This window comes from Triturus cristatus, chromosome 11, assembly GCF_964204655.1.
Source record: "Triturus cristatus chromosome 11, aTriCri1.1, whole genome shotgun sequence".
NCBI classification, from domain to species: domain Eukaryota; kingdom Metazoa; phylum Chordata; class Amphibia; order Caudata; family Salamandridae; genus Triturus; species Triturus cristatus.
Genome location: NC_140594.1, coordinates 177,732,134 through 177,756,420, shown reverse-complemented (window position 1 = coordinate 177,756,420; position 24,287 = coordinate 177,732,134). Strand labels below are relative to the sequence as shown.

Below are 24,287 nucleotides of genomic sequence, written 5' to 3'. Positions count from 1 at the left end.
CTGAGCAAGGCTCAGGGAGACTCCTTCTCACACGACGGCGGTTGAAAATCTGAAGTATGGTGGCTCTGCTGGAGAGTGTGATCTAAGGGCTGATAGCTGATTGGCTGGCATTTGGACCACATAATAATGATGATAGGCTACCAAACTCTATACTTCCCTATGGCTTTCTATGCAGTTTTTCTTTTACTGCTATTGTTATTCATTTACAGTGAGACTCCCACAATGACGACGGGAAAGATACAAGCATGCGAATCTATGAAAGATTCAATACTGGAGAACAGAGGAATATCCTGGTGGATTAATCATGCTACTGCAATCTAGTAGTGCAGTATTACCTTTGATTTAGGATTTTTCTACTCATAAATGGCAGTATTGCTGTTCAGACATTCCAGCTTTATGTGTGAAAGGCAACTATGTTGTGTATACACAGGGTCTGCATACATAAATGCTATAAAAACAAATGTGTGAAAGGCAACTTGGTGGAAAGTTGTATGTGAGTGGTAGGTCAGCATGACATAACTGTTTCACAATAAGAATTGGAAACTTTACATTACATGCACATTATTAGATCTAACACAAGGCATCTGTTTATATGAGCAATTCCAGTTTTATATCACATAAATCTGAAACAAAAATCACATGCCAGTTTCTATGCTTGGCTTTCATCAATGGCAACAAATGAAATCCTGGTAGCCATACCTTTTCTCCGAAAATCCTCTGGCAAATTCCATTTTTTGCCAGTTTCTCCTTCACCTGCCTTGTCAGCTCCAGAGTATCCACTTCTCTGTACATATACAGCTCGTACTGCTCTGGAGTCAGAGGGGCAACGGTTGGCTTCAGGTTTCTAGGAACATAGGCAGGATAATATGACAGACGACTCGCGCTCTGCGATTCTGAGCTCCCCGCTTCGGACTTCACCTCTGCCATCTTGTGCAACTCTTCCTCCCCTAGCATGACCTCTTCCTCGTTGGAGATGCTCTCCCCATTTTCTCCTCGCTGCCAGGGTCTGCCATTCACCATACTCGAGTAGCTCGAAGAAGAAGAAGACAAGGATGGAGAGACAGATGTGTAGGGTCTGCTCATCATGTTCCTCTCCGAGGCCCAATGCTGGTCAAAGTATGAGCCCGCATCACCTATTTCTGACTTCACCTTGCGGATAATGCTCTGCACGAAGGCTGCTGGGGAGAGCACGCTCAGTGGCGTCTGCGTGGAGCTGATGCTCGTGCTGTTCATCAGCACACTGTCCTCCTGCTTGATGTAGACCTGGGTGACACTCTGGCTAGCAGCGGTGGCAGCCATCAGCGCAGAGCGGTCAGGGGGAGGCGTGGGGAGGGATCTGGTCCTGCTGCTGGACTCCATCTCCATCAGAGCCTGTTGCTGGGCCTGCATCTCCCGCCGCGCCTGCTCCAGAATGCTTTTAATTGCATCTTCAGAGTTGCTGTTGCCGTTTGATGATGCCACTGAGATGGAAGAACATTTTGTTTCACCTGTGAACACAATAAATGATAATCAACAACACAATGGATGGCATTGCTGCGGTCATCAGCAACTCATTTGAATAATTTGGTTTGCATTACAGAGTGATCGAAATACATGTTTTGTAAAAGCAATTAGTGACAAAACAAACAGAAGGGAAATACACTGGATAAAGTGGAATTTAATAGTAGAAGGGCAAGGCGCAGGGCGACAGGTTTAAGGTTAAGTGAAAGTTATGGTTAGGGAGACGGTGCCATTTAAGGCTACAAGAACAGACAGATTTAGAGTCTGACATAGTCTTCGGCAGAGGATGATGAAAAGGAAGGGGTAAGGACAAGTTAAGCAGGAGGGTGGTGGGAGTGAAAGTATGGCTTTTGAACTAAATGCAGATTTAAACTATGGGGCTCAAACAAATATCTATCAAAATGGCATTTCCGATCATTTGTGTTCAAACTTTTCGACATCAAATAGATGTTTTTGATGCATTGCTAAAAAATATTCAAACAAAATGACTTCAGGCATCATCCATACAAAGCCTGACTGAACGTGTTCCGGATACAGACATCAAGTGAAGTCAAGATTTGAGTACAGACGGAATACACAGGGTCTACCACAACCGTTCTTAGGCATAAGCTTGGGAATAAATAGTCAAGGCATTTGGAAGAGTGGTTGTTTTTAGTTTCAAATGGCACATACTAAATTAATACCATGCGTTGCCAGTTATACCAAGTACCTAGTAGGCTTGCAAAATAGTGAAAATGTAGGGGATAAGTATAAAATCGTACCGTTAGCACATTGTAATAAAAATTAAAACAGACAATTTGTACCACTTCTTGTCTTATGAGAAGTGATTTAATGAAGTTCAGTAGAGGCTCGCACAGGTAAGAGTAGTGGGGTGGTGGGATGGGATAAGTAATATTAAATAAATAATAAAACCACTTACTTTGCGCTTACCGCATCGGCGATGCTGCGAGCGCAAAGTAAGTGGTTTTATTTATTTATTTAATATTACTTATCCCATTCCCCGCCCCACTACTCTTACCTGTGCGAGCCGCTACTGACGAAGTTACGTTACAACAATGTAGGATGAATATATTTTTCATAAAATGCTTCTGGCCTTGTAGCTATTAAAGGCACGCAGCAATGAAAATACATATTTGTAATGTATCTATGAATGCGCTATTTGTGTAGCACAAACCCAGTAAAAAGGCAGCGGCGGCCTGTACAGGGTCAAAGGCAAAGACAGAGTCAACGAGTGATTGAACGGCATCTGTCTTCTGAGAGCAGGTTTGAAATATTACTGGCATGAAGTACAGTTCTTAAAAGACCTGCGTCTACTGCTCTTTGCTAAGTTGAATCGGGTTCGGGGCAGTTCCAGATCCTGGGCGCACAGATTGAATGGCATCTTACTCGGTTTTTTTCCCCGTTTTTACACTTCGCTTGTGTCGTGCAGATGTGCTAAAACTCTTGTGACGTCAGCAGCGTTCTTGGTGCTGCTGAAGGCTGTGTATGCCAGAAGGAAGACGATGCAGGTGCTCGGTTGAGCTGAACACGGTGTGGTGCTGAGTAACCAAACAAGCCCCACGAAAATAGGTACTCAATGTCCTCGAAGCCCACTCAGTGCACATCTGAACCAGATGGTGCCAAAAAACAATGTAACATGGTGTCGGTGGCAGTGCGCAATGTACAACAAAGATGGACTCATCTCATGATTCTTTGAAGATGAAATATAACTTGCAAACATCCAAACCCAACACTAGATGGCAGGAGTAGGCTAAGCATGTGAACCTACAATCACACATGCTACGAACACATACTTCTCTGATCTCACCTCTGCTTACTGGGAACAGTTATTAGGATCCAGGCTCAAAAGAATATTAGGGCGACTCTCAGGATATGTAAAACCTACACTGATGTTGAGGAAAGGAAAATACACTGAGAAGGCCTGAGCATGCAGGGGGAGCCTGCGAAGAATCAAAGGTGGAGCGTTATGGCTGTGTATCCAGTGGGGTAGGCATGTTTAAGATGGAGTACATTCAAGGGTAGTGTAATTATGAAGATGAAGAGCACACCCATAAATTGAGGAAGACTGGCTGTCAGTAGTATTACATAACTGGGGCTTGGCAGAGAATATATGCATATTTGTCCCAATTATTTGCCATGCTTTTGGAATGACTAATAGTGGTGTGTACAAAAATGGTGAACACCTGACTTGACGGGACGTACCTATGTACTTACCCCTATTATTATTCTTCAATGTAATTAATTCAGGTGTTCGGTGTCATCACCTATCATAATTACATTACTTTTTAAAGTTCTGTTCTTAAGCAATATCTGGATGAGTAAGAGGAGTGCAGAAGAACGAAGTTAGGAACAGTACTTCTCGAAAATGAGCAAACCTGGTCATGAAGAATTTCTTTAAAGACATTCCTCACTCCAGGCCCAAGAAACAATGTAATCTGCTGCTGTTTGTAGTCATTTTCAACACCAATAATGCAAACAAGCATTGGCAAAGCCAGTATGTCTTGCCTATGCAAGTGCTATTGAGTTTGTCAATATGTTTTAGCGATGTTGTACACGAATGTGGCTGCTGTTCAACCTTGGCTGAAAGTTAGTGGCGTAAAAAATAATGTCGTGGAGTGCGGTGTCGTAAAGTGGAGTGAAATGGAGTGGCGTGGAGTAGCATAGAGTGGCGTATTGTTGTGGAGGGAGTAGAGTGTTGTAGAGTGGAAGGGTGTACAGCAGAGTAGAGTGGAGTGGCAGAGGATGTCATAGAGTCGAGTGGCATAGAGGAAAGTGGAGTGGCGTAGAAGGGGTTGAGCTGAGTGGAGCAGAGCGTTGTAGAGTACGGTGGCGTACAGCGGAGTAGATTACCCTAGAGGGGAGTGGCATACAGTGGAGTAGTGAAGTCGAGTGAAATGGCATAGAGTGGAGTAGAGTGTTGTAGAGGAGTGGAGTGGAGTAGTGTGTAGTAGAAAAGAGTGGAGTAAAGTGGCATGGTGTGGCGTAGAGAAAGGTATGTAGAGCGTCATAGAGTGGTGCAGGGTGCAGTAGAGTGGCATAGAGTGCAGTGGCGTAGAGTAGACTTTTAAGAGTAGAGTAGAGTGGTGCAGGGTAAAGTGGTGCGGTGCAGGGTAAAATACAAAGGTGTAGAGTGGAATGAAGTGCAGAGTAGATTAGAGTGATGTAGAGTGCATTGGTGTCAAGTGTAGTGTAGTAGAGTGGTGCAGAGTTGAGTGGTGCAGAGTAGAGTGCAGTGGTGCAGAGTAGAGTAGTGGAGAGTTCAGTGGTGGAGAGTGCAGTCTTGTAGAGTGTCATAGAGTGCAGTGGTGTGGTATAGAGTGCAGTGGTGTAGAGCAGGGTGGTTCAAAGTAGAGTGGTGTAGAGCGCAATAGTGTAGAGTACGGTGGTGCAGAGTAGAATAGAGTGTCATAGAGTGCAGTGACGTAGAGTGCAATGGTGTAGACAGCCATAGCTTGCAGTGGCGTAGAGTGTTGTACAGTATAGTGGCATTGAGTGCAGTGTTGCAGTGAAGTTGGTGTAGAGTGCATTGGTTTTGAGTAAAGTGGTGGAGAGTGCAGTGGTTTAGAATGCAGAGTAGAATGGTGCAAAGTATAGTGGAGCAGCGTAGAGTGCAGTGTTGTGGTCTGGCGCAGAGTGTATTGGCAAAGAGTAGATGGTTTCAGAGTACAGTGAAGTGGCATGGCGAGTGGTGGTGAAGGGTAGAGTGGAGTGGTGCAGGGTAGAGTCGAGTGCAATAGAGTAGTGCCGTAGAGTGCACTGGCATGGAGCTGTACCGAGTTAAGTACACTGGCGTAGAATGCACTGGTGTGGCGTGGTACAGAGTAAAATACATTGGCGTAGAGTACAGTGGCACAGAGTAGAGTGGAGTAGAGTTCAGTGGTGGAGAGTGCAGGTTGAAGAGTGCAGTAGTTTAGTGTGGTGCAGAGTAGAGTGGCGCAGAGAGCAGTGGCATAGAATGTTGCAGAGTGGAGTATAGCAGCGTAGAGTGCAGTGGTGCAGAGCAGACAGATGTAGAGTGCAGTGTCTTAGAGTACACTGGTTATGACTAAAGTGGTATAGAGTGGATTGGTATAGAGTGATGTGGTACAGATTAGAGTGCATTGGCATAAAGTGCAGTGGCATGGAGTAGATTGGTGCATGGTAGAGTCGAGTGGCGTAGAGTGGTGCAGCATAGATTACAGTGTCACATAGTAGATTGTTTCATAGTAGAGTGAAGTGGCGTAGAGTGAAATGGTGTGCGGTAAAGAGGAGTGGTGCAGGGTAGAGTGCAGTCGTGTAGAGTGCAGTGGCGTAGAGTGCAGTGGCATAGAGCGCAGTGGTGCAGAGTAGATTAAAGTGGTATAGAGTGGATTGGTATAGAGTGATGTGATACAGATTAGAATGCATTGGCATAAGGTGCAGTTGCATAGAGTGGATTAGCATAGAGTGCACTGGCGTATAATGGAGTGGTACAGAGTGGAGTGGAGTGGCATAGAGTGCAGTATTGTAGAGTGCAGATTTGTTTAGAATGGCTTAGACTGAAGCGGTGTAGAGTGCAGTGGTGCACAGTACAGTAGAGAGGCATGGAGTGCATTAGCATAGAGTAGAGTGGTGCAGAGTTGAGTAGAGAGGCGAAGAGTGAAGTGGCATAGCGTGAAGTGGTGCAGAGTACAGTGGCGTGGAGTGATGCAGAGTAGAGTGGAATAGTGTAAAGTGGAGTCTGCATGGTGTGGTAGTGCACTGCCATTACAGACAACACGTCTTCAATTGAAATGACCATTACATATGCACAGACATACAATTTTACCACACACAAACTGTAATGTTTGGAACTGTCTTCACATAGTGTATTGATATTTTGTAATCGTGTTAAAATTTTGTTACCACCACACATCAGAATTACCAAACAATCTCCTTCATTTGTGCTTCCTTAATTCTGATTATTCTGAAATATCTGCACAGTTAATTTACAGCCATTTAAAGTTTGTTGTGTGCTAGAAAAAAAATAACACACTACAGCCTGCCATCCAGCACACACCCAGTAGTCAGCATGATTGTCAAATAAATCCTCAACTGGTCGGCTTCGACCGAAAAAGACAACAAGCATTTACAATGCAATGGTCTCGGCATTGTTAAAGTTAGAGCTATTGGCATTGCTCATGACATTATTTTTGTTTATGTTTTTGTTTTTAAAACATTTAAAGAAACGGCATTGTTATTTACAATGTCAATAGCTTAATCACTCTCAAATGCGAGACCTATTGCATTTGCACCCACACACAGAGCCACACACACAAAGCCACCCACACACACAGAGCCACCCACACAGAACCACTCACATAGAGCAACCCACACACAAATAGAGCCACCTACACACACACACATCAAGGTAGTTATATGGAGACACAGAGCACAGTTAATCATTGCCTAAATGCCAACTTCGATTAATGCTTTGGTCCATGAAAGGTCAATTTTGCGTATTATATGCCCTTCCTCTACCTTGACCCATTCATATCTCTTACTTCCTAAGGTCTCTCTTCTTCCACATGACTTGTTCTGGTGGCTTCATGCTCATTCATTTCTTTTGAGCCTTTTTGTGTTTGCCCTACAGAAAACGTGAATGTCTTTTGGTATCATTCCTTTACCTAGTTACATCAGTTTCGTAATAATTTTTCCCGATACCTTTCTGTAATCCAGCCCCCACACACTATTTAATATTTTCTTTACCACAAATTCCCTTTTCATGTCTCATGATATAAATGATTTCCATACCACCCCCATGAATCTTCCTTTCCCATTAGTTCAGATTTTCTATCTTCTCATAATTAATTGTTTCTATAAAAAAAACAAATTGTTAGCCAAATTTAGTTAGAATGTTCCGCTAAGATCTCAAATCTTACACCTTCGGCGTAAATTAACTGTAAAATCCGCTGTCAAACGAGAGAGCCAAGTGTAACAGGCATTGCTCTGAAAAGACTATTTACTCTGAAATGATACCCCATCAGTGTTGCAAATAACAATGCCGTTTCTTTAAATGTTTTAAAAACAAAAACATAAAAAAAAAATAATGTCATGAGCAATACCAATAGCTCTAACTTTAACAATGCCGAGACCATTGCATTGTAAATGCTTGTTATCAGGGCTACCATTTTCAGCCCTAATTCCGACTACAGCGACTGACAAAGCTCTGTAAAAGCAAAACCGGGGCAGGACCCCTGTGTACTTGATAGCGTGGCCTCATCGTGGTAGCCTGAATGCAATAAGAACACGCGCATGAATTTCTAACGAGTGAGCTGTGCTGGAGAGGCTACCGTGAACGTGATCGCCTCTAGGAGCCCCTCATGCTAACTGATGTAGAGGGAGATAACCACTGTGCCCAGGATCACACAATGCGGCTAAGTAAACCGAGATTAGACCTCGGACCTCCTAGTTCGACTGCAGTTTAACCCCATTTCGTGCTTCCTGAGAATTAGCTGGAGCCAAATAAACGGGAAACGTCTAGAGAAAGCGCAGAGAGTGCGGCAATTATCTTAAAAAAGCGACTGAGTTGCGTCACTAAGGATCTTCATAATACAAAAGAATTAAACACCACGTTGTTTTGCATGTCCTGCTCTTACCATTTCAGCAAGTGCTACAAATACTACGTTGGACAAAAGAAAGTAAAATAAAATATCTGGTTGATAAATATCACTAGATACCCGGGTCTGTTTTTATCCTGACGTATGAAGAGCGTTAGATTTCTGGACACAAGTAACCTGTTTACAATATGCAGCAAGTGAAAATATGTAAGAAAGCAATACATGGAACATATGAAGAGGCGCCGCTTTGTCTAACTCTGAGAAGTAAAGGGCGTTGCCCCCACTCACCGTCAGCTCGGCCTCGCAGGCCGGGTTCAGAGCCTTGTCCAGGGTGCACAGCTGGTCCCAGCTCCTCCACGTCAGACGTTTGACGATCTCCGGCTTCTGCTTCATGTTGGCTTTCGAAGCCCCGATTTCAATCCGAAAATCTTTAATAACTCAATAACGCTCTGCCTTCGTTCAAAGCTATCGTCGTTAGTTTTGGGGTGCACCCGTCTGCCCCATCGTAGCCCTGGAGCGCGTGGCCCTCTCTTCGCCAGTGGAGAGCTGCCCGCGATAGTCCGCACGGTCCGCCTGCTGCTGCTGCGTCTGCTGGGATGAGTCCGGAATGCTTCCCTTAAGCTGAGGCGACTCGGGGAGAGGGGGAGGGCAGTCTTGCCTATGAGTAGGAGTATCCACTCAGAGCCCTAGCGCTGAGGTCAGCATGTCTGTTAGTGTGGCAGTCCTCGGAAGGCAGCCTTGTTTAGTTCGGTTGTGAACACTTGGAATGAGACCAGGAGGAGACCAGAGCAGCAGCCGGACACAGGAGCACCGAGGGAGCCGAGAGCAGGGGGAGGGGACGAGCACCAGCCAGGCCGTGTGGACGGGGATGACGCCATGAACACCACCATCTTTTTCTGAGCTCAAGCAGAAATGCCTTGGAGAAATGCAGCGTCATTTTCGGATTCGGGGGAGTGTTTTTCTTTCTCTCCTCTTCCCATTGGCTGGAATGTTTACATTCCAGAGGAGAGAAAGAAACTAAAAAATACGCCCCCAAATCCGAAAAAGACGGGGCTTAAATGGACAGACGCCCCTGTCCTCCAATGGCTGGCCTCCGTTTAGGAAGCCAGCCAATGGAGAAGAGGGGCGGGTTCAAGCCCCACTACTAGAAAACGTTAAATCTCGCAAGCGAGACTGCGCAAGCGCAGCCTTCGCTAGCCGAGACCTAAAAAGGACCTCTTTAAAACAAGCGTCAACTATGCACGAGTAAATGTACTAACTTTAGACATACTGTAGGGGGCACCAATGTCCAAGTTTTAAAAACTAAAATATGAAAACTAAAACATTTGTTCGCTATGCCTACTGTTTATTCCGAGAGGACAACACAATGTTAATATGCCTGTCCGTCTATTAAAAAAACATGAAAGAACAAATTTGTTTACGTTCTTGCTTGGCTGCTACAATTTTGACCCATTTAATTTAGGGATGTCCCGACTGGTACATTTACTCTTTGCCCAAAAAACATAGTATTTGTACCAAGCCCGGAGCCCAATAGTTCCATTTATGATAACAGTTCAAAACCTGATAAAAAGACCTTTAAAAAACACCCTCTTACGAATTTCCAAGTTTGTTATTTCTCAGCCGCAGAGGAAAGCCAGAAGAAAGTTTACCTTTTATTTTCACATATTATTACCATTTCGGAACTAATGGGGTATCTTATGACTAGTAAATATGAGTTGTTCTACCAACACAGAAGAATTAGAAAAAGAAAGTCTCAGAAGGTGCAACACAATGGAATAAATGACAGGGTTGGCTCCCCATCTCCCCCAACGCCCCCTTCCACCCCCTTCCTTTCACCCCATTGAAGAAATGGAACGGCCCGGCTCCTGCACAGCTTAATCTCTCAGCTACAGAAGCAATAAAAGCATTTCCCATCATCAGTATTTCTGTCAATTTGAAAATTAATGTTAGGCAGAAATATGGTTTTATGATCCTAGATATCTGCACTATCTAATGTAACATGGTATATGAGAACTATAATATGAGATGATTGTTGCTAAAATGTGTACAATTCACATTAAATGTTACATCTGACAGAATTTCCGACTTGTCTGCTATGCATCAACTCTCTAAAGGTGGCCACAGTTGGTATGCTTCTAGATCTGGTCCGTATTATGCGCCCGCTTTAAACGTCCCCAGGGCACAATGGTATTACAGAAGGAGCCACAGACACTTGTGCAGCCCTTAGTTTAACACTGATGGCGCTGGCGCACGTTGAGCCAGCGCTATCACACAGCGCGTTCCCTCATTTGCATGGGGGGGGTGTCCTCATGAAAGTGAGGGATTCACTCTGCCTCGGTTCCTGAGCCGTATTACCGACATGGGCGCAGAGGCAAATGCCTTTAGGCATACTTTCAGTGCACCTCTTAAAGGTAGCCCTGTGGGGGGGAGGACAGGGTAGACCCCCTCAGACATTCCCCTGCAGGTGGGTACAGTCACTCACTGCACCCACCTGCAAGGGAAACTCTTATTCCCCTTAAAAGTGCAGGCGAGTTGCTGCCTGCACAGTGAAACACGAGCAGCTTTTAAACAGCTGCTGCATATTTCACCTGAATGCACTGCCCCCAGAGCAGCGCGAGTTTGAGGCTGCCCTGAGTGCAGCGCATACATTCTAATATGGTTAGTGTTTAATTTGAGCCGGTGGTTTCTGTTGCACAGCACCGTCACTTAAATGACCGTCTACCACATGGTGGCACTGTTTCTGTAAATTAGATATAAACACAACAACAGCTATTTATTAAAAATTATTAATACCTACCGCACAAGCCATTCATTATTATAGCGTTTGGGACCTGGATTAGTCTGAATTGTCGCACTTGTAAGAGTTTGATGGTTAATAGTTGTGTTGGTACTATCATTGGAAGCACTGGTACGGGAATGGGTGGGACAAGCTGCAGTGGCCTCCTAACGAGGGCCCTGGCACTTATGTTTTTACAAATTAAGCACTGAATACGGCGCACTTTCTTTGCTTGTGCAAGGCGCACCGTTTGAAAGGTGGGCCGTTGTGCAAACAAGGAAAGTAAGCAGTGTTCGTAATTCGACCCCAGAGCGACAACAAATCATTGGAGGCGATCCATATGTTGATAATGTGTAACAGAACAACAAAACAGATAGTTAAGAAGTAAGTTAAAGAGTAAACCTAGTTTAGTTAAAAAGACTAATCTTTAAAAAGCAAAAGACATAAAAGAATTGTAACAAACTAAACTGATGGGAAAAAAAAGGTAGCTAGGAATGAAGAAGTATGAGGTAACAGTAAAAAGTTCCTTTACTCAGAGAGTGCAGCAGGGGGCAGTTGTGCTTTGATAGTTGATCTCCAGCCTGTTGGGGAAGGTTATGGGTGTTGCAAAGTGAATATGAGAGTTATTATGCTGTGCACCACGGCTAAGACCAATGTCTTCTTCTGCTAATACCCAGTGCTTTAAATGGGACGGTACTCACCGTTACTGAGTACCCGCACTTCTCAGTTTTCTCCCCCTGATTACCAAACTTCTTTTTGGGCAAGGAGAGTACTGGTACTCCCAGAAATAGCAGTGCTCAGGCCCTGAAGTACGGGTACGTGCAACGCAAACAGTTCTGAAAATGACCCTTTCAGGCTGAGAGTGTTTATGTGCCGCTCTGACAGGCAACAGGCTGTGTATTCCCTCGCTGGGTTGCTCCTGCAATGTTAGGTTAGCTTTGCAACAAGAATGAGGATGTGGCCAGAGCTGTCGACAGCAGAACTGGCGAACCAGGTTTGAATCTCGACGTCCGATCATCATCCTGTGATTCTGGGCAACTCACCTAACCAAAGGTGCTTTAAAAAAGTAAGCATAAATGCAAATGTTCTGAATGTCATTTAGAGCGCTATGATGTCCATGCCCCAAATTTGCGCAATATCAAACTGCCAAAAATGAGGCCCTGTACATATAACATAGAAGATGATGCCATGTTTCCTAATGTGCATGTTGGGAGCTGAGTGTTCGTTGACCTGGCTGAGTAAGGAGGTAGTGAGCTAAGACACGGAACACATAACCGGGACCGCAGCCACATGTATAACAAAAAATAAATTTAAAGACGCCTCAAATGCGGACTTGAATTTTCTTGCATGTATGAGTATGTGCCTATGCCCGCTGTCACATGCCCACGTTTACTGGCAGTGGTGGAAGAGACACACTGGAACTTAATCCCTCTCACGCCAATTCCAGAAGCAGAAGGATTAGAATGTGGATCTCATGGTGACAGTTTACAACTATCGAGACTACACCCTCTCAGCAGTGCTACATCTTTAACTTTTTGCAGTAACTAATTTGAGCCGGTGGTTTCCGGGGCTCAGCACCGGCACCCAATTACCAGCACCGGGGCTTATGACAGTCTGCCACATGGTGGCCCTATCTGACTAAATTAGGTATGAGCGCAACATCAGCCGTTTTTAGTTCAATTTACATTTACACTGACTAATACCTGCCTCCCAAGCCATTCTAGCTTTGGGGGCCTGGAATAGTAGGAATTGTCACACTTGTAAGAGTGTGATGCTTAGTAGCTGTGTTTGTACTGTCGTTAGCAGCTGGCAGGGCAATGTGTGGTGCAAACGGCAGTGGCCTCGGAACGACAGCCCTGGCACGTATTAGTTTACAAATTAAGCACTGGCTTTTTGTTGTGCTATACGATGTTTGATTGAATGGTTTAAAGTTCACCAACCTGTGATCCACTCTGAAAAAAATTTTGTTAAATGCCTGGCTCACAGCCACGCCCCCAGACACGCCCCTAACTGCCCACCCAGTCTAATTAGTGAATACTAGCACTTCTAATTTCCCATTAAAAGCACAGCTAATACCGTTTGTCAGCTGCAAACCAACAAGCAGAGCTTGGGCAGTGTGCAATAGCACACAGGCTGTGGACTAGAGCAGCTACGGGATGATTTAGTAATCACACAAGGGGTATTAAAATTGGGCAAATTTGCTGAGCAGTATTGTGCCCCCGGCAAACACCAATACTGCACAGTAGAGTATTTCCACGTGCCAGAATTACCACCCCACTCATTCTCAGTTAATGACGCCTAAGTGAGAGCTACCCTGCTAGTTCAGTTCGCACACCAGACGTGTCCTGTGCGAATCTGAAAGGGAAACAAATGCTGGGAGTGTGCCAAGTTCACAAATCGTGTACCCTCAAATCAAGCACAAAAACATTTTGCACCTGAATCAAAATTACCACTCAAAATGAGGTCCCAGTGGGAAGACTTCAGTTATATGTCTAAATCAACATACTCAAATTAGGGGCACTCATTGAAGCTGGGAAACCACAAACCTGAAAGGTAAGCGGCTTGTTCAAGAGTGTTTGCGGGGTGGAGGATACCATCAGCCTCTCACAAAGATTTAAACCCACTGCGGGTCGCACCACTACTTATAGTCCATAACCTTGGTAATTAAGAGACTGTCCATTCAGTATTATATATGGTTCCAAAGAATTCCTCTTTATTCTTTCTTGAGTTTTCACAATTCTATGGCAGCCAACGCGTTTCGTTCTTTCACTAAGAACTTCGTCAGGGCAATATTTATTGGCAGCGTTTATTTTGAAGTCTTTGGTAATATTAACCCTCCGATTTTTTAGGATAGCAGATATGCAGTTGCTTCGCTGTCACTCTCATTGCATTACCTAAGTCAAGTCGTTGCTGGTCCCATTATGCTCTCGTCATGGTCCAATTAGATGCTAGTGTGCCTCCAGTCCGATATATTACGATGACCGGTAAGATTCACGCCCAAGTACCTCTCACAAAGTTTTCCTGCACGTGGCGGACAACTCTGCAGCACATTTCAAACTCAGACAAAACACGCATTGGCAAAGAATACATCTGGAGTAGGCAAGCTAGTGCAATGGTAAAATGCATTTATTATTTAAATGGCAAGGAAACCTCACAAAAATAAAATTAAGAGAATACAATTTCACTACCTAAACATGGAGGGTTTATGCTCACAATAAAAAAAGTCATTTATAATTTTAACAGAGCAGTACTGGTGCTTCCTAGGAGGTGGGTGTACTCAGAACAGATACAGAAACCTCTATTAGTTTTAATACACATCACAGGAAAATATGAAAATGTAGTACTGGGTTTCAGTTACTGGAACATGAAGACATAGTTTAGACTCACAAGGATGAGAAAAAAAGTAAAAATAATAAAGAATGGACAGAAAAGAGCATTAGCAAACTGAAGTACGGGCCCACCAGCCCTGACACTTAAGTCCAGTTCTGTATAGGAGGATGTGCACATGTGATGAGGTAAAATGCCAGCAATCACAATGGAAAAGAGCAACTGACTGATGTTGGCTGACACATTGTCCCAAGCTGTATGCGGTGCTGAGCGAAAGCAAAATGTGAATGACAGCTGAACAGTCCAATGGATGCAGAGTACTGACCCAAAGCCTCTCTGCGTAAGGATATGGATATACTTTTTTAATTTATTATTTTTTTCAGCAAATGGACTGGTGGGAAAACAAAAGCTACCTTATTGCCAAACCTAAAAAAGGGGTAATGCTAGGAGTGGATGTTTTCTCACGAATAAAACTAACTCCACTCTTTTCCTCATCTACTGATCAAAGTTTATTTTGCCTCCACGAGGTTGTGGAAAACATTGGATAGAGTAACTATTTCTCAATGAAGTTACCTATTTCTTGATCGTTACAGTTGATCAGACAAGTGGATGATTTTTTGAAGGTTCAGAAACGGGTCGCTTTCCCTTCAAATTAAAACAGCTGGCTAATTAGCAAAGCAATGAGACAGCTGTTTTGTCCAACCGGGCAAGGCGTGATATTGGCTTAGTGAGGTGTGATAAACAGTTTGCTAATCAAAATAAATGTGCTCGCACAGCACTGATTGCCTATGCTAAACACTTTTGTACTTTAGGCCTAGATAACAAGTGCAAAACCAAGGATTTCCTTGCGACGGCGCTTTCCTCTGTCTATGGCGCTTTTAAAATGGAGCCGTCAGGCTTTAAGATGAATATACACAAGACCCAAGCCCTTAGCCTCACTATTCCTAGTGCTGACCATGAGCGGTTAAAGGCGGATTACCCCTTTGGATGAGCGGACACAGGTGTCCCCTATCTGGGCCTCCAGATATTCTCTACGCTGGAACATACGGTGCGTGAGAACTATGATACACTACTAAATAACACACAGGTCGCCTTCCAACGATGGAGACATCTTACAATGTCCTGGCTGGGCAGATTAGTCGCACTCAAGATGACTATACTTCAAAGTATATTGTATGTCATGCAAACTCTCCCACTACAGCCTCCCACTCAGATACTCGCCAAACTTCAACATCTCTTAGTGGATTTCATCTGGGGCGGGAAGAAAACCCACATGGCACTCCAACAAACATATTTGAAGCAAGCGGATGGTGGCCTAGGACTTCCAAATTTGATGCGCTGCTATCAAGCGGCCCAATTACGCTATTTGGTTGAATGGTATAGGCTAATGTCCAAAAAGCATTGGTGTTTCATAGATCGGGCAATAGCGGGTATACATATGTGGAAGGTCCCATGACTTCCTAAGTGTTACCGCCCAGTGGGGGTATACATCTCTCCGGTTTTGAGATTCACGCTGACGGCTTAGGACAGGGTCCAAGTGGCACAAGGCCTATTTTTTATTTTTTATTTTAAAGGTTTTCTATAGCGCTGGCTAGACCCAGGGGTACCAGAGCGCTTTACAGGGGTGTGAGGAGGTACAGTATTCAAAAACATTTGATCAAAAACATTGCAATAGGAACCAATATAACAAAGAAAGTAGATAAATACGAATGCTATTCACAAAAGAACTATATTAAGCAAATGTGGGTAGTGAGTAATTAGGCTAGGGTGGGTGGGTGAAAGTGAAAAAGAAGAGATAAAGGAGGGGGAAAAAGAGAGAAGGAGTTAGGGGAATGGTAGATCAGTGGGAGGCCGTGCGTAAGGCTAGATGTCATATTTAAAGATAGAGTACAGGGAAGGGGGCTGGGGGGGAGAGTAGCATGAGGGAGGGGAGTTAGGAGGGAGAATGTGGAGGGGAGAGAATTATAGTATAATAGAGGGGAGCCTGACGGGGGCGCAGAGTGTGAGAACAGTGTCAGAGGTAGGTATTATGGACCCCAATATTTGTTGAGGAGGACAATTTGAGGTCTTTTTTTAAGTTGAAGTAGGAAGGGTTGCAGCCTAGGTCTTTAGGCAAGGAGTTCCAAATGGAAGGAGCGTTTCCGGAGAAGGAGCGAACTTGTGTGCATTTCTTCTTTAACAGGGGAGGATAAGAATGAGGGCGTTGGTGCTCCTCGTCGGTCAGGCGCAGCCTGCTTTGTGGAGTTTGTCTGAGAGGTAACGTGGTGTGTTTTGGTGAAGTGCTTTGTGCGTGATACATGCAATCTTATAGGTGGATCTGCCTTCGATGGGTAGCCATTTGAGGGTTTTAAGGGCGGGGGAAATGTGGTTGAAACGTTTGTAGACAGAGATAAGTCTAGCAGCTAGGTTGAGCACAGATGTGAGTGGTGCAAGGTGGACTTTAGGTGTTCCATCCAGCGAGGATAGAGTTACCATAGTCTATTCTAGACAGGACCAGCAATTGGACAACAGATTTGAAGTCATCAGCCGGGATGAAGGGTTTAATTTTCTTGAGATGACGGAGAGTGAAGAGTGCTCCTTTGGCTGAGGTTTTTATGTGGGGGGTAAGAACAAGGCTATTATCAATGGTGATGCCAAGAAATTTAACTGAATTCAAAGTGGTGAGAGAGCAGTTGAGAGCATTACGGTCAGATATCCAGTCTTGTATGGGGAGTGGGTTGTTTTTAGGGGAGAAGAGAATGATTTCGTTTTTTTAGGGTTTAGTTTGAGATGATTATGGTGGAACCATGATTGGATCTTGGTCAGGGTGTCGTTTAGTTGTAGGACATCGGAGTAGGATTTAATCTTATAGTAAAGTTGAGTGTCGTCGACATAAAGGTGGTAATTAATTCCTGCTTGTTTGAGAATGAGTGTGAGGGGTTCCATGAAGAGGTTGAAGAGAGCATTAGAGAGAATGGATGCCTGGGGAACACAGAGGGAGATTGGAGTGGAGTTGGAAAGGCAGTTCTCAATTTTGATTTGTTGGGTTCTGTGTTGAAGAAAATAGGTGAACCAGTTGAGGACATGGACATTGAGGCCAAAGCGGACTATAAGAGTGTTAAGTAAGACAGTGTGGTTAACTGTATCAAAAGCAGCGGATAGGTCGAGGAGAATGAGAAGGCAAGACTCGCCATTGTCGAGTGAGTGACGTATGTCGTCCACTATATTGAGCATGGCAGATTCTGTGCTGCATCCTTTTCTGAAGCCAGATTACAGTCAGTCAAAGAGGTCGAAAGTGTTGATGTGATTATCCAGTTGGAGCAGGGCGCATTTTTCAAGGGCTTTGGAGAGAAGAGGGAGGTTAGAGTTGGGTCGGAGGTTATGTGGGTCGTTGGGATCTGCGTTGGGATTTTTGAGGATGGGTGTGATTTGACCCAGTTGGAGGGAGGCGGGAACACACCCTGTGGCCAGGGAGGAGTTTATAATGGTGGTCCAGAAAGGGGCAATGATATGTTTTAGGTCTTGGACAAGGTTAGAGGGCAGAGGGTCTTTGGTGTGGGAGGATGGTTTTAGCTTAGTGATGATGTTATAGACTTCGTGTTCGGTGACAGGATGAAAATTATGCCAGGAGGCATTGTTTTTTTGTTGCTGGGGTAGAGAAGGGTTGGATTCAGGTGGGAAGGTAACGGACGAGAGATGGGAAGGGACTGGGGGAGGATTTGAAGGGGATGGAGATTCAGGAGAAATGTCATAAGAAACTAGTGGGTTAGGAGAGAGGGGATTTAAGAGGAAGGATTGGTCTATTTTGGTGATTTTATCAGAGAAGAATTTAGCAATTTCTTCGCATTTCTCATTAGAGGCCGTCAGCTTTTGGGGAGCAGAGGATGTTTGGTTTTTGACGATGCTGGATAATTCTCTAGGTCTATTTTTGGCCCTATCAAGCTGTGTGCGGAAGAAGGCGGACTTTTCATTGAGGATGTGTTTTTTTGGAGTTGGACCTAGCAGATCGGAGGAGGGCTAGATGGGAGGGGGACATATGTTGCCTCCAGGTTCTTTCAGACTGTCTAAGAGAGCGTCTTTTGTTGTTGAACCAGGATTTGGAAGGTATGTTTCTTTGGGTTTTTAGTTTGGGAGGGGGCACTTGGTCTAGGACCTCGGAAATGATTTATTATAGTGTTCGGTGAGGGCGTTAGCATTTTGGAAGAAGGGAGCTAGCAGGAATTGAGCTTTGAGTTTCGTTTCTAGTTCGCCGGGGGGGATAAGATGAAGGTTTCTGGTCAGTTTCTTGTGTTTGATGCTTTTGGCGTGGAGTGGGGGAGCGAAGCCTATCAACCCAAACGTCCCCACTGACTCCTTCCATAGGTCACCCGGAGTTCCCGCCAGCAAGACAAGGACAGAGCTACCTTACATGGCAAGAAGCTAACTGCAAGAGGGTGGGGGATCTTTTAGACGAGAATGAGATAATGGACTTCCCCCAACTGTTGGAGGGATATGGGCTCCCTAAATCTACGTACTGGCAGTACCTTGCCCTAAGACACTGGGTGACACAACTGACAGTCCGTATACCCGCAGGGAGACCCCTAACCAAATTTGAGAAATGGCTCATAACCAGAACCTCAGACAAAAGGCTCATGTCAGACATATATGCCTTTTTAATCATGCCCACACAGCAAGGTAAAACACCAGCGCAGCGCAGATGGGTGACAGAGTGCACGCAAGAATTTTCCCCAAAAGATTGGCAAGACATCGTACACAGGGCCAGAGCATCCTCTCGTAGTACGGCAGGCAAGGAGATGCCCCAAAATAGCGCATTGCTGGTACTACACCCCAGAAAGGGTGGCACGCTGGAAACGGGGGGCAGATGCTTACTGCTGGCGCCATTGCTGCCAGATAGGTACCTTTACTCATCTACTGTGGGAATGCCCCAAAATACAGTCCATCTGGGATTCTATATTGCCTGACATCAATAACACCTATGATACCAACCTACCACGATTTCCAAGTTACATATTACTAGGCCTCCCGAACGCCGTAACATAGCCCTTGAAGTCATGTAGAGGAAGAGCCATTACGCTAGCGGTGGGGGCGCCTAAACAGGTGATACTGAAAATGGAGCCGTCTCTTTTAAGATCATTGAGAAACACGCCTAAAGAAAAACTAGCAGATAACATCACTCAGTCTATTCTGATTGATGACATGTAATTTGCTGTCCTGAAAAAATCGAGGCGAAAAAAACAATTGTTGACTGTCTTTTTTTGTTGATTTAACACAGTAGTGGAACATAAAAAAAGAGAAGACATAAAAAAACAAGAAATACTTTTTTTCTATCAATAATACTTTATCGTACCTGTTGATATGTGCATACTGATATGTGTGCAGCTGGCCTTAACCAATATTCTTCTACTTGAAGTCGAAGGAACTGATCACTTTTGTAACTATCAACATAGGCCTACGGATAGCCCGTTGGATGTTAGCACTAGGTTTGGAGGCTTGACCTCCCCTAAAGAGAGCTTTGTCCAGATAATCTGCGTCTCGAGAGTTGTGGGAATGGCACAAGCGTGTCCGAAATCCAAGTGAAAGGCTTCCAGCTAACAGAGAGCGTGTCCTGGTCTCTGCTAGGGAGCCCCACTGGCCCCTACTGCTTTAATAGACCCAGACATGGCAGGCTTGCTTGAATGCACAAGTGGCACACAGTCTTAGCCTGCAGCAGGCTCTTATTAGGCCTCTTAATGATCTGCACTGAAACATGTATGTTAGCCCACCAGTTGTACAAGTTTGTTTTGCAGGTGAGTAGATCCTCTTGCTGCGGGCCGCTAGATGGCACTGTGAACTGTGATAAACAACATAGGGGCATATTCTCAAGGATCTATCGCCGTGTTATCGGCACTTTATTGCAGCCCCAAAGTTGCGATACATTTATCGCCCCATTCACAAGCTGGTGCAAACAGCCGATACCACCAGTTTACCTGCGATAGCATCCGCAAAAAACATCGCCACAGATGACCCCGGCAACTATCGCTAATGAGATGCAGAGTAGGCGTTCCCGAGCAAAAAGCTGCGACAACACCACACCTCAACATTCTCAATGACCAGCCAGATCAGCGATAAGACCACAAAACAGGCAATAAGGCGCGTTAGCAGCAGGAAATTAACACCTGCTCTGACCTGGTGCAAAGTCGGACGATACCCGGCACCAGAAAAGGGAGCCCAACTCAGAACCACACCTGAAGATTAACAGATGCCATGGAGCTACTGATCATGCAGCTTGGAGCCCCAACAGGGCCCCCCCGGAACTCCCTGCCCCCCCCCCCCCGGATAGCCCCTGCCCCCCACCCCCTGAGCCCCTCCGCCCCCCCGACCACCACAGAGGCAGCGCAGACATAGACAGTGGACCTTCAGGAAACGCACCAGCCTCACAGACTTAACCCCAGAGAATGTCATTGCCCACTACAGACTCAAAAGGACAACCATCCTCCACATCCTGAACATCATTGCCCACAGGCTGACGGTACCAACACAGCAGACAACCAACATCCCTCCGCAGACAAAGCTGCTGGCTGTACCTGTTGGCCTCTAGGACATTCCAACCGACAATCGCCAGAGTCGGAGGAGTCTCACAGCCAGCCCTATCCAAGTTCCTCCCACCTGTCCTGGATGCCAGCATCAGCTTGGTACCCCAGTACCTATACTTCCTCCACACTGCGCAGGAACAGCTGGAGTCCAAGCAAGGCTTCTATGCCATAGCTGGATTTCCGCACGTGTTGGGGGCAATTGACTGCACACATGTCCTACTTGTGCCCCCGCCGACACTGCACACAATTACCGCAACTGAAAGTACACGCATTCCATCAATGTGCAGGCAATAGTGGACCACCGGGGACTCTTCACCAATGTCGTCGCCAACTACCCAGGCAGTGTGCATGGCTCATATATATCTTCCGACAGTCGATCATCAACCGCCGCTTCCAGGATGGCACTTACGGAAATGCAGTGCTCGTTGGTAAGTACCAAATGAACACACCACACACCTCAACTCCACAATCAAGCAACTCACAACTTTAGGAATGCACATGTTACAAACTCACATACAACTTGCCAAACAACATGCCCACCCACCATACACAACAGCACAACGTACTGTGGTAACCTGGGCTAGCCATGTACATGAGCCATCAACGGCATGGCACCTCAGCAACACAATTACAGAATGTGGGGAGAGGTGGGAACCACGCATGTGCATAGGAGGCCAGAGACCCAGGAATGAGAATGCACACAATGCCAAGTGTGGCATGGATGTGCTGGACAGACTGCAGTATGTAGACCACAGACATATCCATGTTGACATATACTGCTGGTGGTGGTAGTGTTATGGACAGTGGATGCAACCATGTCACCCCAGCCAGTGGGGAAGATCATGGAAATGTAGCTTGTTATGTCCCCACTGTAAGCGTGTGTGGAGTGGGCTGGCCCGGAGTATGCCAGGCTAGCATAGGGGTGTGAATAAAAAGCACGTAGCCCTGGGCGTGGTTCTCTTCCAGAATGGCCAACGTGTCTGCCAGGGCGGCGCCTCTCACCCCGCCACGAGGGCGACGCCGTGATCGGTGTTGCCTGCGTTCCTGTGCACCTGCTGCACCCCAAGCCGCCGGTCCCCAGACCTCGTCTTGCCCGCCCCTGCACATCCAGAACTCACTGCTCACCTGCCGACACCGGCGTGTCTCCAAGATGGTCCACCACTTGCCGGTGCAAGCTCCACGCCCGAGGCCCGTGACCTTGGCGGCCTCCTTAGACCATCTTAGCCTCCGCGACACAGGCCAGTACTCCTTTCTTGTTGACGTACTCCACCGGCATACACAGAAGACAAGTAGGTCACACATTTGGAACTGAGTCTTGATTACACAATGGCAGAGTACATATTTTATGTCACTATACTCCCTTCGATGTGGTGCCACCAACTCTGTGCATAGCATTCCGACCGCACGTGTCTGTGGGCCCTTGCTGACCGCTTCCTCCGGCCTACACTGCAGTCGAGTAGGTCACACATTTGGAACCGAGTCTTGATTACGCAATGGCAGAGTACACACTTTATGGCAGAATTTATAACACTGTACACCCTTCGATGTGGTGCCACCAACTCTGTGCATAGCATCCGCACAACACCTGTCTGTGGTCCCTTGCTGACTACTGCCCTCGGCCTACACTGCGGTCAAGTAGGTCACACATTTGGAATTGAGTCTTGAGTTCTGTATGGCAGAGTTCATATCATTGTACGCAAGGAGAGGAGTAAGTGGAAGACGTGGTTTAGTCCTGAGGAAAAAAGGATCCTCGTTACGGAGGTGATTGCACACTACCAACAACTGCTCTGGTGCCACTAACTCTGTGCATCGCAAGCCAACGACACGAGGCTGTGGGCCGATGCTGACCGCTGCATGCGGCCCACACTGCGGTCCTGTAAGTCACACATTTGGAACTGAGCCTTGATTTATTTATGGCAGAGTCGATATCATTGTACAGGCCTCATCGCAGACTGCGTCCCCTTCCAGCTATGGTGCCACTGACTCTGTGCCACTGGAGTCAGGGACACTCTCTGGTTGAACTTTGGGGGCGTGTGAGTCTATGGCCTGGGTGTTGTCTTCATCATCATGTAGCTGATACTGACATGGTGGGAAAAAGGAGACTGTAGCATGCAACTCCTCCATATTGCCTGTTTCTGCTTGCTTCTGCCCACTGCATCATGCCCTGATGGACACCTTCCACTGTTCCCCGTAACACTCCGCGACATTCTCCTTGGACATCAACTAGGACCGCTCAGCTCTCGTGGCCCTATCCCAGTGCACCGCAAGTCACCGTCCCTTACGGGTGTGCCTGTGCCGGCCGCAGTGCATCCGGGATCACTAACTCTGTGCAGCTCAAGTCATGGACCCTTGCTGTTTGTACTTTGATCTTCTGATTGTCTGATCACTGTTGTAGTTGTTGCCAGCACTAACCAACCCCTGAGGGGTGGCTTACACTTCCCAACACCCATCCAGCACAGGCGTCACTGGACGGGTGACCCTGGCAATAAAAGGTGACGGGCGCACATGCCCGTAGCCAGTTCCACAAATTATCTCAGTGTGTCTGTGTGGTCATTATGTATGCATGAGGGCCCCGGGCCATACCACATTACATTGTGCTGTGTACAGCGGGCGCAACCTTGTCACCTCAGGCAGGGCGTAGACATGGGACATGTAGCTGTATCGAAGCCCCCTGTAAGCGTAAGGGGGTGGACCGGCGTACGGCAGTACGGCGTAGGGGTGTGGTCATTCAACACTTGGCTCTGGGCGTGGTTAACTTTAGGCCTTGCCAAGGAAGTTACTGATGCGTGTGTCTCTGTTTAGTGTCAGCGCACCAGTCACGCAATATACAATGTTGCTATGTAGCATGCCCCCGGAGTGCGGGCTCGGCCGAGGGGTACATGAGGGTGCGCAGGCCTTATCGGGGTCAAGGATCATACATGCCAACTGTTGTGTGTGTCGCTATTTCCACAGCATAAGCCAAAGGTCTACCCTCAACCGCATGGTGAGTTCAGCCAGGCATGAACTCTACATCTGTGTCTGCCCTGTCCTTACCATAGGCCTACACACACGTGGCCGCCCACCTTCAGCGCACAACATCACTGTGTCATCATCAGGCTTGTGGACATGCGCAGACAGGCACGGCAATGGTGTGCCGTAGGGGTGCAAGCGATGCAACCGCGCTGCGCACACTAGTGAATAGGCTCGGGGAGAGGGAGGAGCAGCAGTGAGGCTAAGTGATACACATTGATGCTGCTCATTTGCAATAAGCAGTACATGTCATACAGAAATCACAAAGTCACGCATATCACACACCAATGAACCAGTGAGCCTGCCAATACATCATGCAGAACCAACTATTGACTCATGTCTCTCTGCACTGTCACAGGTGATCAAGGATATGAACTCTGCTCTTGGATGATGACACCCCTCCGAGCCCCGAACACACAGGCCCAGAGGCAGTACAATGCGGCCCACAAATGCACCAGGGGCATCGTGGAACGCACACTTGGCGTGTTGGAAGTCACGTTTCAGGTGCCTGGACGTCACAGGTGGAAGGCTCCTGTACAGCCTAGACATTGTGTGCAAGATGATCGT

The 24,287-nt window shown here is 46.3% G+C and overlaps 1 protein-coding gene across 3 annotated transcripts in view; it reads right to left on the bottom strand.

Moving 5' to 3' along the window:
• CUX2 (cut like homeobox 2) overlaps positions 1-24,287 on the bottom strand; it is an 864,175-nt gene that overhangs the window by 71,402 nt on the left and 768,486 nt on the right. For all 3 annotated transcript variants that reach the window (XM_085636433.1, XM_085636434.1, XM_085636435.1), the window contains one exon: positions 700-1,487. In XM_085636433.1, the coding sequence (XP_085492559.1) occupies positions 700-1,487 (788 nt within the window). The remainder of the gene's footprint in view (positions 1-699; positions 1,488-24,287) is intronic.